The following is a 20,378-nucleotide window of genomic DNA, read 5'->3' on the forward strand; positions in this document are numbered from 1 at the left end:
GTCAGGTCCCACTGATAGCACCGGACACTTGTTCAAACAAATGGGGATTATCCTAAGATGGACAATGCTCTCCATCTCCAACAGGTAATTGAATCTTGCTGCGAGGAACCAGGTGTTCGTTCCAAACAAGTCAGGATTACCTTTTGCAAAGGACAGAGAAGAAATAGTGCAATACCCTCACGGTGTAGAGGTAAGAAATTTTTATCTACTCACAAGCATAAGTTTTCACATGCGTATAAAATGCCCAGGTAAGAAATTTTAATCTACTCACAAGCATAAGTTTTCACATGCGTATAAAATGCCCGACCCGGGTTTCGCACTTAGCTTCATCAGGGGCTGCGGTACAAATGCCGCCAAAGGTCCACGGGTATTTAACAACCCTTAACCCCGGAACAAGTACGGACTTCCGTTTGTCCAGGCAGTATATTAAAACTTCACAATATACAGATACTAAATTAACTATAATAACACATAGAAAATTATTAAAATACAATAAATATAGAGAAATTTTAAAATGACATTACATCCACAGTAACTTAAAACAATATTAAATTTGCTTAATTTTGACAACTTGCTTGCGTAATTAAGAACCGAATTAAGAAAAATTATTATTATTATTTTTGTTATAGGGGTTCAGGCCATACAGACTGATTTGATGTCCCATTCAATGTTATGTCCATGTGGCTGCAACGTATTCATTTCATAGATCCATTGCGCCTCCCTTTTATTAATTTGTGTGGTGGGATTGCCTCCTCGCCAATGGGGTTTTACTAATTCCACACCGCAGAATTTTAGGCCAGCAGGATTTTTTTGATGGAATTTTTTATAATGTGCAGAAACACTATGTGTTTCCAATCCCTTTCTGATATTTTTAATATGTTCTGCGACTCGTACTTTTAATTTTCTCAGTGTTCTCCCAATATACTGGAGACCACAAGGGCACTCCAGCATATAGATAACACCCATCGATTCACACGAGATGTTTCCACTAACTTTTTTTTAAATGGATTTTGAGGTAGACACAAGGTCCTCTTTTTTGCTATCTCTTGAGCGGTTCCTGCAGCATATGCAGAAACCGCACCAAGTGAAAACATTACGCAATTTGGATGTATTAGAGGGCTCTTTGACATAACTGTGAACTATACGATTTCTGACAGTGGGGGCTCGTCTAAATAAAAAAGGCGTTTTTTTGGGGATAAGTTCTCCTATAATGGGATCATTCAACAAAACGTTCCAATTTTTATGGATAATGTTTTTAATTTGTGGAAAATTAATAGAATAAGTGGTTGAGAAGGCAAATTTATATTTTTCCTTATTTTGTATTTTTTGCTCTTCTGACAAGCTCTCGTCCACCATCACTCTAGCCCTAGGATTATGATATATTAGCTGGATCCATCTTATAAATCCCTCCGCTATACCAACCCTTTTTAATACTGCCCACAAATACTCCCATTCAATACAGTCAAATGCCTTTTGGGCGTCCAATGAAAGTACCGCTTTCTCCCCTGCTTCTAACCTATTAGCTTCAATATTTAAAAACAGACTTCTTATATTTGAATATATCGTTCTATCAGGTATAAAGCCTGTCTGATCTTCATTTATTACACCTTTACCCACCTTTGATAACCTATCGGTAGGGATGAGCGAACCCGAACTGTATAGTTCGGGTTCGTACCGAATTTTGGGGTGCCCGTGACACGGACCCAAACCCGAACATTTTAGTAAAAGTCCGGGTTCGGGTTCGGTGTTCGTCGTTTTCTTGGCGCTTTTTGAAAGGCTGCAAAGCAGCCAATCAACAAGCATCATACTACTTGCCCCAAGAGGCCGTCACAGCCATGCCTACTATTGGCATGGGTGTGATGGGCCAGTGCAGCATGTGACCCAGCCTCTATTTAAGCTGGAGTCACGTAGCGCCGCACGTCACTCTGCTCTGATCAGTGTAGGGAGAGGTTGCAGCTGCGACTGTTAGGGCGAGATTAGGCAGTGATTAACTTCTCCAAAAGACTTAAGTCAGTGATCGATCTACAGCTGTGGATCATTGAACTGCTGCTATTCAATTGCTCACTGTTTTTAGGCTGCCCAGAGCGTTTTTCATTCACTTTTTTCTGGGGTGATCAGCGGCCATTTTGTGTCTTGTGGTGCACCAGCACAAGCTGCCACCAAGTACATTTAACCATCAATAGTGTGGTTATTTTTTGGATATATCCTACATCAGGGGCAAGCTGTCACCAAGTGCATTTAACCATCAATAGTGTGGTTATTTTTTGGCTATATCCTACATATGGGGCAAGCTGTCACCAAGTGCATTTAACCATCAATAGTGTGGTTATTTTTTGGCTATATCCTACATATGGGGCAAGCTGTCACCAAGTGCATTTAACCATCAATAGTGTGGTTATTTTTTTGCTATATCCTACATCAGGGTCAAGCTGTCACCAAGTGCATTCAACCATCAATAGTGTGGTTATTTTTTGGATATATCCTACATATGGGGCAAGCTGTCACCAAGTGCATTTAACCATCAATAGTGTGGTTATTTTTTGGCTATATCCTACATCAGGGTCAAGCTGTCACCAAGTGCATTTAACCATCAATAGTGTGGTTATTTTTTGGCTATATCCTACATATGGGGCAAGCTGTCACCAAGTGCATTTAACCATCAATAGTGTGGTTATTTTTTGGCTATATCCTACATATGGGGCAAGCTGTCACCAAGTGCATTTAACCATCAATAGTGTGGTTATTTTTTGGCTATATCCTACATCAGGGTCAAGCTGTCACCAAGTGCATTTAACCATCAATAGTGTGGTTATTTTTTGGCTATATCCTACATCAGGGTCAAGCTGTCACAAAGTGCATTTAACCATCAATAGTGTGGTTATTTTTTGGCTATATCCTACATATGGGGCAAGCTGTCACCAAGTGCATTTAACCATCAAAAGTGTGGTATTTTTTGGCTATATCCTACATCAGGGTCAAGCTGTCACCAAGTGCATTTAACCATCAATAGTGTGGTTATTTTTTGGCTATATCCTACATATGGGGCAAGCTGTCACCAAGTGCATTTAACCATCAATAGTGCGGTTATTTTTTGGCTATATCCTACATCAGGTTCAAGCTGTCACCAAGTGCATTTAACCATCAATAGTGTGGTTATTTTTTGGCTATATCCTACATCAGAGTCAAGCTGTCACCAAGTGCCTTTAACCATCAATAGTGTGGTTACTTGTTGGCTATATCCTACATCAGGGGCTTGGCTGTGCTTGCTATTTTATTGAGGGGTGAAATACAATTGCCAAAATAGCAGTACCCTAAATCTGGTGTTTCAGCTGTGGCCAGCCAATTGTAATACTGTCTGCTGTCTGGCAAAGGATATATTTTTGTTCTGGGTTGAAATACAATTCTCAACTTTCTGCTGTATCAGGGCTACTTTAAATCTATTCATTAAAAGGGTATATTAGATTCAAGGTGCTGATAGGGTCATTCTCAATAACTTCACACACACGCTACTGTGCAATTCCAAGTCTAATTCTGTCTGTAAACGTATACCTGTCACCCAGCGCCTAAATAATAGGCCTCAAATTTATATTCAGCTAAATCTGTGGTTATTGCTGTAGCTGGTCAAGTTATTTTGTGTCCGTCAAAGCACAGTTTTTGTTCTGGGTTGAAATACAATTCCCAACTTAGCAATTCTCTAAATTAGTGGTTTCTGCTGTATCAGGCCTACTTAAAATCTATCCCTAAAAGGGTATATTAGATTCAAGGTGCAGATAGGGTCATTCTCAATAACTTCACACACACGCTACTGTGCATTTCTAAGTCTAATTCTGTCTGTAAACGTATACCTGTCACCCAGCGCCTAAATAATAGGCCTCAAATTTATATTCAGCTAAATCTGTCGTTACTGCTGTGCCTTTATTAGTGTAATACGGTACCTAAATAGATAGCCAGATAGTGTTATGTTTCCTGATGATGAGGACATGGGAATACCACCTCAGCACGTCTCTGATGATGACGAAACACAGGTGCCAACTGCTGCGTCTTTCTGCAGTGTGCAGACGATGCAGGGGACGATGAGGTCCTAGACCCCACATGGAATGAAGGTCGTGCCACTGACTATCACAGTTCGGAGGAAGAGGCAGTGGTGAGACTGAGCCAACAGCGTAGCAAAAGAGGGAGTAGTGGGCAAAAGCAGAACACCCGCCGCCAAGAGACTCCGCCTGCTACTGACCGCCGCTATCTGGGACCGAGCACCCCAAAGGCAGCTTCAAGGAGTTCCCTGGCATGGCACTTCTTCAAACAATGTGCTGACGACAAGACCCGAGTGGTTTGCACGCTGTGCCATCAGAGCCTGAAGCGAGGCATTAACGTTCTGAACCTTAGCACAACCTGCATGACCAGGCACCTGCATGCAATGCATGAACTGCAGTGGAGTAAACACCTTAAAAACAAGGAAGTCACTCAGGCTCCCCCTGCTTCCTCTTCTGCTGCTGCCGCCTCGGCCTCTTCCTCCGCCTCTGGAGGAACGTTGGCACCTGCCGCCCAGCAAACAGGGGATGTACCACCAACAGCACCACCTCCGTCACCAAGCATCTCAACCATGTCACACGGCAGCGTTCAGCCCATGTCACACGGCAGCGTTCAGCTCTCCATCTCACAAACATTTGAGAGAAAGCGTAAATTCCCACATAGCCACCCTCGATCCCTGGCCCTGAATGCCAGCATTTCTAAACTACTGGCCTTCGAAATGCTGTCATTTAGGCTGGTGGACACAGACAGCTTCAAACAGCTCATGTCGCTTGCTGTCCCACAGTATGTTGTTCCCAGTCGGCACTACTTCTCCAAGAGAGCCGTGCCTTCCCTGCACAACCAAGTATCCGATAAAATCAAGTGTGCACTGCGCAACAGTGGACCAGTAAGCACGGCCAGGGACGCTATATCTCCCTAACTGCACACTGGGTAAATGTAGGGGCGGCTGGGCCCCAGGCGGAGAGCTGTTTGGCGCACGTCCTTCCGCCGCCAAGGATCGCAGGGCAACATTCTTTGCCTCCTGTTGCCTCCTCCTCCTACTCGGCTTCCTCCTCCTCTTCTTCCACCTGCTCATCCAGTCAGCCACACACCTTCACCACCAACTTCAGCACAGTCCGGGGTAAACGTCAGCAGGCCATTCTGAAACTCATATGTTTGGGGGACAGGCCCCACACTGCACAGGAGTTGTGGCGGGGTATAGAACAACAGACCGACGAGTGGTTGCTGCCGGTGAGCCTCAAGCCCGGCCTGGTGGTGTGCGATAATGGGTGTAATCTCGTTGCAGCTCTGGGACTAGCCGGTTTGATGCCCATCCCTTGCCTGGCGCATGTGCTGAATTTGGTGGTGCAGAAGTTCATTCACAACTACCCCGACATGTCAGAGCTGCTGCATAAAGTGCGGGCCGTCTGTTCGCGCTTCCGGCGTTCACATCCTGCCGCTGCTCGCCTGTCTGCGCTACAGCGTAACTTCGGCCTTCCCGCTCACCGCCTCATAAGCGACATGCCCACCAGGTGGAACTCCACCTTGCACATGCTGGACAGACTGTGCGAGCAGCAGCAGGCCATAGTGGAGTTTCAGCTGCAGCACGCACGGGTCAGTCGCACTGCGGAACAGCACCACTTCACCACCCATGACTGGGCCTCCATGCGAGACCTGTGTGCCCTGTTGCGCTGTTTCGAGTACTCCACCAACATGGCCAGTGGCGATGACGCCGTTATCAGCGTTACAATACCACTTCTATGTCTCCTTGAGAAAAGACTTAGGGCGATGATGGAAGAGGAGGTGGCCCAGGAGGAGGAGGAGGAGGAAGAGGGGTCATTTTTAGCACTTTCAGGCCAGTCTCATTGAAGGGAGGTTTTTTGCAACAGCAGAGGCCAGGTACAAATGTGGCCAGCCAGGGCCCACTACTGGAGGACGAGGAGGACGAGGATGAGGAGGAGGTGGATGAGGATGAAGCATGGTCACAGCGGGGTGGCACCCAACGCAGCTCAGGCCCATCACTGGTGCGTGGCTGGGGGGAAACGCAGGACGATGACGATACGCCTCCCACAGAGGACAGCTTGTCCTTACCTCTGGGCAGCCTGGCACACATGAGCGACTACATGCTGCAGTGCCTGCGCAACGACAGCAGAGTTGCCCACATTTTAACGTGTGCGGACTACTGGGTTGCCACCCTGCTGGATCCACGGTACAAAGACAATGTGCCCACCTTACTTCCTGCACTGGAGCGTGATAGGAAGATGCGCGAGTACAAGCGTACGTTGGTAGACGCGCTACTGAGAGCATTCCCAAATGTCATAGGGGAACAAGTGGAAGCCCAAGGCAAAGCCAGAGGAGGAGCAAGAGGTCGCCAAGGCACCTGTGTCACGGCCAGCTCCTCTGAGGGCAGGGTTAGCATGGCAGAGATGTGGAAAAGTTTTGTCAACACGCCACAGCTAACTGCACCACCACCTAATACGCAACGTGTTAGCAGGAGGCAACATTTCACCAACATGGTGGAACAGTACGTGTGCACAACCCTCCATGTACTGACTGATGGTTCGGCCCCATTCAACTTCTGGGTCTCTAAATTGTCCACGTGGCCAGAGCTAGCCTTTTATGACTTGGAGGTGCTGGCCTGCCCGGCGGCCAGCGTTTTGTCTGAACGTGTATTCAGCACGGCAGGGGACGTCATTACAGACAAACGCAGCCGCCTGTCTACAGCCAACGTGGACAAGCTGACGTTCATAAAAATGAACCAGGCATGGATCCCACAGGACATGTCCATCCCTTGTGCAGATTAGACATTAACCACCTCCCCTTAACCATATATTATTCTACTTCAGGGCACTTCCTCATTCAATCCTATTTTTATTTTCATTTTACCATTATATTGCGGGGCAACCCAAAGTTGAATGAACCTCTCCTCTGTCTGGGTGCCTGGGCCTAAATATCTGACAATGGACTGTTCCAGTGTTGGGTGACGTGAAGCATGATTCTCTGCTATGACATGAAGACTGATTCTCTGCTGACATGAAGCCAGATTCTCTGTTACGGGACCTCTCTCCTCTGCCTGGGTGCCTGGGCCTAAATATCTGACAATGGACTGTTCCAGTGTTGGGTGACGTGAAGCATGATTCTCTGCTATGACACGAAGACTGATTCTCTGCTGACATGAAGCCAGATTCTCTGTTACGGGACCTCTCTCCTCTGCCTGGGTGCCTGGGTCTAAATATCTGACAATGGACTGTTCCAGTGTTGGGTGACGTGAAGCATGATTCTCTGCTATGACATGAAGACTGATTCTCTGCTGACATGAAGCCAGATTCTCTGTTACGGGACCTCTCTCCTCTGCCTGGGTGCCTGGGCCTAAATATCTGACAATGGACTGTTCCAGTGTTGGGTGACGTAAAGCATGATTCTCTGCTATGACATGAAGACTGATTCTCTGCTGACATGAAGCCAGATTCTCTGTTACGGGACCTCTCTCCTCTGCCTGGGTGCCTGGGCCTAAATATCTGACAATGGACTGTTCCAGTGTTGGGTGACGTGAAGCATGATTCTCTGCTATGACATGAAGACTGATTCTCTGCTGACATGAAGCCAGATTCTCTGTTATGGGACCTCTCTCCTCTGCCTGGGTGCCGGGGCCTAAATATATGACAATGGACTGTTACAGTGATGGGTGACGTGAAGCCAGATTCTCTGCTATGGGACCTCTCTCCAATTGATATTGGTTAATTTTTATTTATTTTATTTTTATTCATTTCCCTATCCACATTTGTTTGCAGAGGATTTACCTACATGTTGCTGCATGTTTTACAGCCTTTTTAGTGCCGAAAAGTTCTGGTCCCCATTGACTTCAATGGGGTTCGGGACGAAGTTCCGGTCGGGTTCGGATCCCGAACCCGAACATTTCCGGGAAGTTCAGCCGAACTTCTCGAACCCGAACATCCAGGTGTTCGCTCAACTCTACCTATCGGCCAGAACCTTTGCCAAAATTTTGACATCCGTGTTTAACCACCTCCCGACCGCCTAACGCACCGATGCGTCCGGGAGGTGGTTGATTTGTTCCTCCTGGACGCATCGGCGCGTCATCTCGCGAGACGCGAGATTACGTCACAGCCGGCCCGCGCATGCGCATCGCGGGCCGGCATTTCGCAGCAGAGTATTTCGTCAGCAGCCTGCCGGCCACGATCATTGGCTGGCAGGTTGCTGATTTTAAAAAAATCCAATCAGCAGCCATTTAACCCCACATATTAGTAAATATGATGGGGTTATATGGCTGCTGTGCTCCTCTGCTCCTTCTTTTGGTCGGTTGGTTCCAGCAGAGGAGCAGAGGAGCACACATCACTGTGAGTACCCACTACACCACATACTAGCCCCAGATCACCCCAATTAACCCTTTGATCACCCCTTTGATCGCCCCTGTCAATCACTAGTGAAAGGAAAAAAGTGATCAGTGCAAACTGTCACTTTTTTTTTTCACTAGTATTGACCGTTAGGTTTCAGTATAGTTTAGGCCCCTTGGTTAGGTAGTTTAGGGATCGGTTAGCGCCCAGCACACCGCACCGTATCGCTAATCAGCATTTGTACTTTTATAGTATCTGGAAGTGATCAAAACTGATCACGGTCAGATCTATAATAGTACTAGTGTCACTTTAGTTCTCCCTCCACCCAAAACGCAGTGTTTGCCCGATCAGGCCTGATCGGTCGCCCACACGTGCGTTCGCCCACGCCCGCCCCACCGCAGTGACAAAAAAATATTTTTTTTTGATCGCTGCACACTCACTTTACACGCACTGCGGCGATAAAAAAATCAGTTTTTATATTTTTTATCAACCGCAGCGGCCTCCGGTACTTCGCTAGCCTCCCATTTGTAAGACAGGCTTGCTTTTTTTTTCTTGGGTAGTCTCAGGGAATACCCCTAAATTTAGTTGCCCACATGTCTAACAGGGGGTATTCCTCTGAAGAGGCCTACAGGCTTCTGACCCAGTCGGATGAGGAGTGGGAACCCTCATCTGATGAATCCAGCGGGTCAGAATACGAACCTGTAGAAAGCAGTGGCTCTCTGACCCAAAGTTCAGACGAGGAGGCTGAGGTCCCTGATAGCAGCAGGCGTACCCGGCCCCGTGTCGCTAGACCGCAGGTTGCACAGGATCCGCTTCAAGAGCAGCAGAGTGGGGCTGGTGCTGTCGGATTACGTGGTGAGGCATACACCAGCAGCCCAGCCCTTCCTGGACCTAGTACCAGCACTGCCGTAGAACATGGTGAAGTAGCGAGCACCAGAAAGGCAGTTGAAGCTGGTACGGTGGCACGTGCAGTAGTGACCCCGTCGCAGCCACCGCAAAGACGTGCCCGTAGAGCCCCTAGAATCCCAGAGGTGCTGGCAAACCCTGATTGGCAGTCCCCAACTTCAGCCGCACCTGTAGTTCCCCCTTTCACCGCCCAGTCTGGAGTTCGGGTTGAGACAGCTCAGATCGGTTCGGCCCTGGGATTTTTTGAGCTGTTCTTGACTGCGGAGCTCTTAGACTTAGTTGTGGCAGAGACAAACCGGTATGCCACACAATTTATAACCGCTAACCCGGGAAGCTTTTATGCCCAGCCTTTCCGGTGCAAACCAGTCCAAGTTTCCGAAATTAAAACTTTTCTGGGCCTCCTCCTCAACATGGGCCTGACAAAAAAGCATGAATTGCGGTCATATTGGTCCGATTCATCACATGCCCATGTTCTCTGCTGCTATGTCCAGGACACGATTTGAGACCATCCTGCGTTTCCTGCACTTTAGTGATAACAGCACCTCCCGTCCCAGAGGCCACCCTGCTTTTGACCGGCTCCACAAAATTCGGCCCCTCATAGACCATTTCAACCTGAAATTTGCAGATATGTATACCCCAGAGCAAAACATCTGCGTAGACGAGTCCCTTATACATTTTACCGGGCGCCTTGGCTTCAAACAATACATCCCAAGCAAGCGCGCCCGGTATGGGGTCAAATTGTATAAGCTCTGTGAAAGGGCCACAGGGTATACACACAAATTTCGTGTCTATGAGGGAAAAGATCAGACCCTGGAGCCGGTCGGTTGCCCTGACTACCTGGGGAGCAGTGGGAAGATAGTCTGGGACTTGGTGTCACCCTTATTCGGCAAGGGGTACCATCTTTATGTGGACAATTTCTACACAAGTGTGGCCCTCTTTAGGCATTTGTTTCTAGAACGGATTGGCGCCTGTGGTACCGTGCGAACTAGTCGCGCGGGCTTCCCCCAACGGCTCGTTACCACCCGTCTTGCAAGGGGGCAGAGGGCCGCACTGTGTAACGAAGAACTGCTCGCGGTGAAATGGAGAGACAAGCGTGACGTTTACATGCTTTCCTCCATTCACGCAGACACGACAATACAAATTGAGCGAGCAACCCGTGTCATTGAAAAGCCCCTCTCAGTCCACGACTATAACCTTCACATGGGAGGGGTGGACTTCAATGACCAGATGTTGTCTCCGTATTTAGTTTCCTGCAGAACCAGACGCTGGTATAAGAAGGTGTCTGTATATTTAATTCAATTGGCTCTGTACAATAGTTTTGTTCTCTACAGTAAGGCTGGGAGAACTGGATCCTTCCTCAAATTTCAGGAAGAGATCATCGAGAACCTCCTGTATCCAGGAGGTTCCGTGGCCCCATCCACCAGTGTAGTTAGCCGTCTACACGAGCGACATTTCCCCAATGTCGTTGCTGGTACCTCAACCCACCCGTCACCTCGAAAAAGATGTCGTGTCTGTAGCAGGAGTGGAATAAGGCGTGACACCCGCTATTTCTGTCCTGACTGTCCTGACCACCCTGCCCTATGCTTAGGGGAGTGTTTCCGAAAGTACCACACACAGGTACACCTAGCATAGGGATCATCTCACCAGGATAGGCACACAGGGCTATTAGGGCCCATTCACTCACAGCTGCTGCAAACGTCTCCTTTCACATGGGACAAAGTGCATAACGCACTTCGCCACATCTTTGGGCGATTTGCCCTTTGCACATTGACCCATGGGGAAGGAGAGGTTTGTTCTATAAAGGTAAAAAAAACAAAAAAACAAACAAAAAAAAACACCAGTAAGCAAACACGTTAATGTTTAGTTCAAAAAGTTAAAGTTACATGTTCTGTTCCAAAGTTAATAAAATTATTGCGTTGTGGCCTGTTTTTTTTTTTTTTTTTTTGTCTTTTTACCTTCCAGGTGGACCAACCGATCTACTAGCTGCAGCACCGATGTGCATTCTGACAGAAGCATTGCGCTGCTGTCAGATTACACGCAAGTCGGTGTATGCGGCGCTGCAAGACGGGATTTTCTCCTCTGCAGTGACAGATACGTTTGCCAAAGCATACGAGCTGAGGAGGAGGCGGCGTTCCTATGCTTTGGCAAACACTTTGTATATATATAAAAAAAAATTAAAAAAATCCCGGCAATGATTTATTCATCCACATCGATTGATGCGAATGGAGAAATCTGGTTTGCCATGGCATACGAGCTAAGTGGGTATGGATGTAGGGCGGAGCTCCTATGTCCTGGCAGACGCCTTTCCCCTCCATTTTTTTTTTTTGGCAGAGATTTTTTCATCCACATTGATCGATGCGAATGAACAAATCTGGGCCGTTCATTTTTTTCTTTCAGCCCAGAGGCTGAACGGAAAAAAAAATCTCATTACCTGTATGCTCAATATAAGGAGAATAGCAGAAACTCCTAATGCTGGCCATACATGTAATGATTGAGGAGACCCTCAAATGCCAGGACAGTACAAACACCCCACAACTGACCCCATTTTGGAAAGAAGACACCCCAAGGTATTTGCTAAGGGGCATATTGAGTCCATGAAAGATTTAAATTTTTGTCCTAAGTTAGCGGAAAGTGAGACTTTGTGAGAAAAAACAAAAAAAAATCAATTTCCGCTAACTTTTGCGAAAAAAAAAAATTCTATGAACTTGCCAGGCCCCTCATTGGATACCTTGGGGTGTCTTCTTTCCAAAGTGGGGTCACATGTGGGGTATTTATACTGCCCTGGCTTTTTAGGGGCCCTAAAGCGTGAGAAGAAGTCTGGGATCCAAATGTCTAAAAATGCCCTCCTAAAAGGAATTTGGGCACCTTTGCGCATCTAAGCTGCAAAAAAGTGTGACACATCTGGTATCGCCGTACTCAGAAGAAGTTGGGGAATGTGTTTTGGGGTGTCATTTTACATATACCCATGCTGGGTGAGATAAATATCTTGGTCAAATGCCAACTTTGTATAAAAAAATGGGAAAAGTTGTCTTTTGCCAAGATATTTCTCTCACCCAGCATGGGTATATGTAAAATGGCACCCAAAAACACATTCCCCAACTTCTCCTGAGTACGGTGATACCAGATGTGTGACACTTTTTTGATGCCAAGGTGGGCAAAGGGGCACATATTCCAAAGTGCACCTTTCGGATTTTGCAGGCCATTTTTTACACATTTTGATTGCAAAGTACTTCTCACACATATGGGCCCCTAAATTGCCAGGGCAGTATAACTACCCCACAAGTGACCCCATTTTGGAAAGAAGACACCCCAAGGTATTCCGTGAGGGGCATGGCGAGTTCCTAGAATTTTTTATTTTTTGTCTCAAGTTAGTGGAATATGAGACTTTGTAAGGAAAAAAGAGAAAAAAAAATCATCATTTTCCGCTAACTTGTGACAAAAAAAGAATTAATTCTAGGAACTCGCAGTGCCCCTCACGGAATACCTTGGGGTGTCTTCTTTCCAAAATGGGGTCACTTGTGGCGTAGTTATACTGCCCTGGCAATTTAGGGGCCCATATGTGTGAGAAGTACCTTGCAATCAAAATGTGTAAAAAATGGCCTGCGAAACCCGAAAGGTGCACTTTGGAATATGTGCCCCTTTGCCCACCTTGGCAGCAAAAAAGTGTGACACATCTGGTATCGCCGTACTCAGGAGAAGTTGGGGAATGTGTTTTGAGGTGTCATTTTACATATACCCATGCTGGGTGAGAAAAATATCTTGGTCAAATGCCAACTTTGTATAAAAAAATGGGAAAAGTTGTCTTTTGCCAAGATATTTCTCTCACCCAGCATGGGTATATGTAAAATGACACCCCAAAACACATTCCCCAACTTCTCCTGAGTACGGCGATACCAGATGTGTGACACTTTTTTGATGCCAAGGTGGGCAAAGGGGCGCATATTCCAAAGTGCACCTTTCGGATTTCACCAGTCATTTTTTACAGATTTTGATTGCAAAGTACTTCTCACACATATGGGCCCCTAAATTGCCAGGGCAGTATAACTACGCCACAAGTGACCCCATTTTGGAAAGAAGACACCCCAAGGTATTCCGTGAGGGGCATGGCGAGTTCCTAGAATTTTTTATTTTTTGTCGCAAGTTAGTGGAATATGAGACTTTGTAAGAAAAAAAGAGAAAAAAAAAATCATCATTTTCCGCTAACTTGTGACAAAAAAAAAATTCGAGGAACTCGCAGTGCCCCTCACGGAATACCTTGGGGTGTCTTCTTTCCAAAATGGGGTCACTTGTGGCGTAGTTATACTGCCCTGGCAATTTAGGGGCCCAAATGTGTGAGAAGTACCTTGCAATCAAAATGTGTAAAAAATGACCGGCGAAACCCGAAAGGTGCACTTTGGAATATGTGCCCCTTTGCCCACCTTGGCTGCAATAAAGTGTCACACATGTGGTATCGCCGTACTCAGGAGAAGTTGGGGAATGTGTTTTGGGGTGTCATTTTACATATACCCATGCTGGGTGAGAAAAAAATCTTGGTCAAATGCCAACTTTGTATAATAAAATGGGAAAAGTTGTCTTTTGCCAAGATATTTCTCTCACCCAGCATGGGTATATGTAAAATGACACCCCAAAACACATTCCCCAACTTCTCCTGAGTACGGCGATACCAGATATGTGACACTTTTTTGCTGCCAAGGTGGGCAAAGGGGCACATATTCCAAAGTGCACCTTTCGGATTTCACCGGTCATTTTTTACACATTTTGATTGCAAAGTTCTTCTCACACATTTGGGCCCCTAAATTGCCAGGGCAGTATAACTACCCCACAAGTGACCCATTTTGGAAAGAAGACACCCCAAGGTATTCTGTGAGGGGCATGGTGAGTTCCTAGAATTTTTTATTTTTTGTCGCAAGTTAGTGGAATATGAGACTTTGTAAGAAAAAAATAAATAAAAAATCATCATCATTTTCCGCTAACTTGTGACAAAAAATAAAAAGTTCTATGAACTCACTATGCCCATCAGCGAATACCTTAGGGTGTCTACTTTCCGAAATGGGGTCATTTGTGGGGTTTTTCTACTGTTTGGGCATTGTAAAACCTCAGGAATCATGACAGGTGCTCAGAAAATCAGAGCTGTTTCAAAAAGCGGAAATTCACATTTTTGTACCATAGTTTGTAAACGCTATAACTTTTACCCAAACCATTTTTTTTTTGCCCAAACATTTTTTTTTTATCAAAGACATGTAGAACAATAAATTTGGTGAAAAATTTATATATGGATGTCGTTTTTTTTTGCAAAATTTTACAGCTGAAAGTGAAAAATGTCATTTTTTAGCAAAAAAATCGTTACATTTTGATTAATAACAAAAAAAGTAAAAATGCCAGCAGCAATAAAATACCACCAAATGAAATCTCCATTAGTGAGAAGAAAAGGAGGTAAAATTCATTTGGGTGGTAAGTTGCATGACCGAGCGATAAACAATGAAAGTAGTGTAGTGCCGAAGTGTAAAAAGTGCTCTGGTCATGAAGGGGGTTTCAGCTAGCGGGGCTGAAGTGGTTAAAAGAGATATTGGCCTGTATGATCCGGGGTCTAATTGTTCTTTACCCTTTTTGGGGATTAGTGTAATAATTGCCTCTTTCATAGAGTCTGGTAGGTCACCTATTTTTTTGGCCTCATTCAGTGTTGTTTTTAATTTGGGTACTAACACCTGGGAGAAAGTTTTATATATTTCAAAGGGAAGCCCATCGCATCTCGGTGCTTTTTCAGGTTTTACCTTCCCCAAAACCTCATTTATTTCCGCCATCGATATTTATTTTTCAAAAAATTCTTTTTGGGCCTGGGATATCTCTCTAAGGGAAATCTGGTCTAGGTATAGATCTAGATCTTGTTTTGAGTATTGTACCTTAGACTTGTATAGCTCCTGGAAATATTCCAGGAACACTTCTTTAATTCCTTCCGGTGTACTGATTATTTCACCCATTTTATCTTTAATCGCCCCTATCCAGGATTTCCCTCTTTAATTTCTTACTATACTTGCCAAAATTTTACCAACCTTTTCTCCCTCTGAGGCTAACCGAATCCCTTGAAAAAGTAATTCTTTCCTACTTCTATCCATTTGGTGTACCTTTAACTTTTCCTGCTCTTTCTCCCATATTTTCCTATTATGATCAGTAGGGTGCATTATGCATGTTATTCTTGCTTCTTGTACTTTTTTTTCCAATGCATTCCCCCTTTCTCTAGTGTATTTTTTCCAGTAATTCACCTTTTTAAAGAGAAATCCTCTTAAATATGCTTTAGCAGTGTCCCAAACAATTAACCTACTAGCGGAATCATTATTCTCCCCCCAAAAAATGTTTTATTCTTCCGTTATACTCTCTTTATCTGGGATCATCGATAACCAATGGGGGTTGAACTTGAACAGTGGTAGAGCATTCTTTTTAGTCAGATCTAATTCCATTACCACTGCATTGTGATCTGATGGGGCCATGGGCAAGTACTTTATTTTAATCCTATTTTGAGACATTAAGTTTTTATTTCCCAGGACCATATCTATTCTTGACCAAGTTTGATGTGTTTTAGAATAGCAGGAATACATGGTTTCATCCGGGTTCTGGAAGCGCCAAACATCAACCCAATTAAATTCCTAGGCTAGTTTATAAAAATCTACTTTTTGTGTTCTTCCCCCTCTGCTAGACATTCTATCCCTGAGTGGATCCATTACTACATTATAGTCTCCTATCGCGATCATTATAGATTCCTGTCTATTCAGCATAAATCTATACAATTGATACAAAACATCTGGCTTATATGGTGGAGGAATATATATATTTGCAATTACCATTTTAACCCCCTCTATATTACAATATAGAAAGAGGTACCTACCATAATCATCGGCCTCATGTGCCAGACACTCAAATTTAATTTTATTGTGTATCAAAATTGAGACCCCTCTTGAATAGGTAGTATATACGGAATGGTAACTTTCCCCTATCCATCTCTTCTCCAACCATATTAAAGATTCCTTATCCAAATGTGTCTCCTGTAGGCAGATGATAGCTGGCAGGAACCTCTTCATCCACTCAAGGATAGCATATCTATTTACTCTCTCACGTAAACCTCTCGCATTCAACGAAACAATCCTGACCATCTAGCAGAGGGGGAAAAGCTAAACATATACGAAAAAAAAAAAAAAGGAAAAAAAAAACACGTCTCCCTCTCACTCAACCCATAAATAGCCGCCTACCATAACCAGCAGTCGGGGCGACTCCATATCTTAGCATATTAACTCCTTTCCCCTCCGCCACCCCCACCCTCAAAGGCCCTCCCCATCCGCCCATTCAGTAACCTCCTCCGGGGTCTGAAAAAAAACAGTCCTGCCTTTATATTCCACCCTTAATTTTGCCGGGAAAAGTAAGCTATACTTTAGACCTGCCTCCCTTAGTCTCTTTTTAACGGCAATATACTCTTTCCTATGGGCATTAGTATAAGCAAAATAATCTGGGAATAATCTTATCTTTTCACCCTGTATCTGGTATCTTTCGGAGGTCCTCGCGTCGGCTATTATTATATCATGGTCCTTAGCCAGTAAACATTTAACCAATATCTGTATGGAGATTCCCCTAGAACCCTCTTTTTTGTAGGGACCCTATGCGCTCTTTCGATGGCAAACAATGGGCAGAGAGTGCCCTCCTTACAATTCTCCCTTATCCATCTCTCCATATATTCAGTGTAATTGTCGCCCTCTGGGATCCCTACACATCTTATGTTAGATCTTCTTGATCTATCTTCTTGACTTATTAATTTTTGTTCCATGCTAGTATTCATTTCCTTTAAAAAGACCAGCTCCTTCTCTAATTTCTGTACCGAATGTTCCAAAACAGGGATCCTTTTCTCCATCTCATGTAAGTGCTGCCTTATTTTCTCCATCTCATCCCGTAATACACTGACATCCGTTTGCACTGCCCTGATCTGCGTCACTATGTTCCCCATTACATTCTCCATCCTCAAGACAGTGCAAAATATGTCCTTCATCATCCTTGCATCTGTTTCTGTAAATGTCACCAAAGTGACTTCGGGTCAATGGCAAATAGGCTGGTACTAAGCAACCAAATGAACGGTGTTGATGTTCTTTTCGGTGATTGGTCATATCCCCAAGAAACAATGTATCTGGCTCAATATACAGTGGGACTGTGTGGGCTTTAGAATGACAGGGAGGATAGTAGCTATACTAAAAGGATAGGGAAACATCAGGAAGGGGGAGGGAAAAACAAACAGAGGAAAGGAAGTATCAACAGGAGGTTGTTGTATGACAAACATAGAAAAGACTCTAAATGGTATTTATTGTTGTGCAAGTATCTAGCCAACATCTATGCACATCTGGTTCAACCTGAGTGAAAGAGCTTGCACCCATTCTCACTGCGGCAGAGATAGTGGCATTAGTGGCATGACAGAGGTACTGTAAGTGCTGAGAAACCAATCTTTAGTCCACAGGTGAGAAGACTCCAGGATTTAGCAAAAATGCATGGAAAACCCCCTTAGTTTTTTTCATAGTAAACTACCATTAGGGTAAGTACATATGGGACTGATATGGTACGGATTTTCCAGTGTGGAATTGTGGGAAGAAATTGCCAGTGTTTATAGTAGCATCTTCATGGCTGAGATTTTACAGTATCTCACCCACACACTGCAGGAGTAGACCTGTGGAACAGATTTTAAATTGGCAGCATGCCAATTTATTTTACAGATTTTCCCATGGATGTCATCCTTTTGCAATGCAATGTAAAATATGTGGATTTTAGCTTGATTTATTTTATTTGTATCATTTGTAACATGCAGCTTATCTGGAGTTTAGGAAATTCAATAGAAAATCACTAAAAAGAAAAACACCAAACCCAAAGCATGGTATGTTTTTTTTTAAAACAAAACAAAATCACTTTGTCCTGCTCTAGTAGTGATAGGGGTGGGGGGGGTTTACTTGTTACTGGGAGGTTTTATTGACCACTTTAAGAGCGTATATATTGTAAGATTATATGCTTGGATATATCACTTGACTATGTATTCATGTGTTTTGTACTACAATTAATGTATGTATCTTACAATGAATCTACTTTTTGCCTAAAAGCTTAACATAATGATGTTAAAAAAATTGAAAAGCAATAATAAAGAACTATCTGATTTAAAAAAAAAAAAAAATGAAACAAATGACATCACCAAAACTTCACAAATCAAGGGCTCATACTTGTGCTGCAGACTGCAAACAGTGGTCCACAATGCACAGGCATCGGCAGTATGAATCCCATATTGTGGCGAAGACCCATTGACTTGAATGAGTCTGCTATCCACAAAATAAGACAAAAGGTAGGTGATGTCATATCTTTTGCAATGCAGAGGAATGGACCCAAAAGCCCAAGGAAGCGCTTCCGACCATTTGCAGGGGGCTTTTGAGTCTTTACCTCTGTACTGCAGAAAAGAGAACATCTCCTATTTTTGCCGTATCTTGCGGCTCACGGACCCATTCAAGTCAATGCGTCAGTGCAGCAATATGGGATTCACACGGCCGATGCCTGTTGATGTAGAAATATTAATAGTTGTAATCAGCTCGCATCAAAGTTTGTGTAAGGAAAAAGGTAAATCTCTATTCCCTGAGCCGCAGTCAAAGACAAGTGTTACCATATTGATTGAATTCCTGCCGCTCTGCTCAGTCTGTGTCTTTTATTACCTTACTAACAAAAGGTGTAAAAGGGGCTGGCCCAAGACAAGGATACAGGAAGTGATGACATAGGAAGACAAGACACCATCATTTATAATAACCCAGCTAGCTAACAAACACATGTATACTATAACCTACCATTACCACTGGAGATAACTTTATCCAGCCTTGCTCAGTGACCAATGCCAGATAAAGTTACTATGATCCTCATGCATGTTCATTTACAGGACAACGTCATTATCTCCAGCGGCTGATCAGGCGCACTAGAGACAACAAACGCATGTTCCTTTCATATATTGTTCTCTTAACAAATGCATCCACGCCAAGCCAATAAATCTGCGTCTTGCGTGGGGGCCCTAGCCGGCGTCTATACATCAGCCAACAAAACACTGCTCTGCTGAACACATCAGTCTCCCCCGGCCCACAGCCCAGCGCATAGCACATGGAGCATTCGCCGACGGAGACCTCTGCGCCCAGCAGTTGTGACAGGACATACACGGGAAGATATCCACTCCAATCGTTTACCCTGACACTGAGAGACACGATGACAATACACAATATATTAAATACACATCCTAATCAAATTTCCACAACACTGTGCATTGTGGACTGCTGGTTTAATAGGGTTGATCATACTGACAGAGCCTCTTTAAATATGTAACATCATAATACTAAGCATTTTACCTGTTCCTTAACAGATGCCAGAATAGCGGAAGTTGTTTCTGTCTCGGAACCATCACGATTTGAAATGTTCATTTCTGGGCTGGATGAACTAGTCTTGTCTGAACATGATGGCTGAGCTGGAACAGGCATTGCTTCTAACCTAACAAATAAAAGGAGAAAACACATTAATAAACACAACCATTTAAAATGTATTTCTCTAATAGGATATGGTTATTGTGTACATAAAATTTGACTAATCATTCAAACTCAATTTTCACACACTTCATGCTACCATAAATGTGAGTACATTAGAGCGTTTGGAGTAAATTATCATAACTGAGTAAGTTTGAGGGGTTATCCCATGAATAATGAAAATTTGTAAATCAGTCATCATATAGTACATGACAACACGTTTGTAATAAAGCTAGAACCATCCCTGTACCTCACATGTGTCCAGAGATATCACCATTCATTGCTCTGCTAGATTTATATGACTCTGGCAGCTCAAGGGTGTCTTGTTCTGCTGCAGCTAAGGAGGTGTGTATTTCTGCTGGTGCTCTCTCCCTATCACAGCTCAGGAGGCAGTTTGAAGGATGAAACTAAGCATGTGTGGCCTTCTCAGTGAGCCGGAGAAAGAAATAAGAAAAAATAAATACAAACAAACGGCGCTACACAGATACATTTGATTGAATAGCTCATAAGCTGTGCTAAATCTTTAATTACACACTAAAGAATTTGGATC

At 44.2% G+C, this 20,378-nt stretch overlaps 1 protein-coding gene across 1 annotated transcript in view; it reads right to left on the minus strand.

Moving 5' to 3' along the window:
* The window catches only part of CTNND2 (catenin delta 2), a 1,220,390-nt gene extending 1,200,601 nt beyond the window's left edge, over positions 1 to 19,789 (minus strand). The window contains exon 1 of the mRNA XM_044295464.1: positions 19,658 to 19,789. Within this exon, the coding sequence (XP_044151399.1) occupies positions 19,658 to 19,786 (129 nt within the window). The 5' untranslated portion in view covers positions 19,787 to 19,789. The remainder of the gene's footprint in view (positions 1 to 19,657) is intronic.
* Between the last annotated feature and the right edge of the window lie 589 nt (positions 19,790 to 20,378).

This window comes from Bufo gargarizans, chromosome 5, assembly GCF_014858855.1.
Source record: "Bufo gargarizans isolate SCDJY-AF-19 chromosome 5, ASM1485885v1, whole genome shotgun sequence".
NCBI classification, from domain to species: Eukaryota; Metazoa; Chordata; class Amphibia; order Anura; family Bufonidae; genus Bufo; species Bufo gargarizans.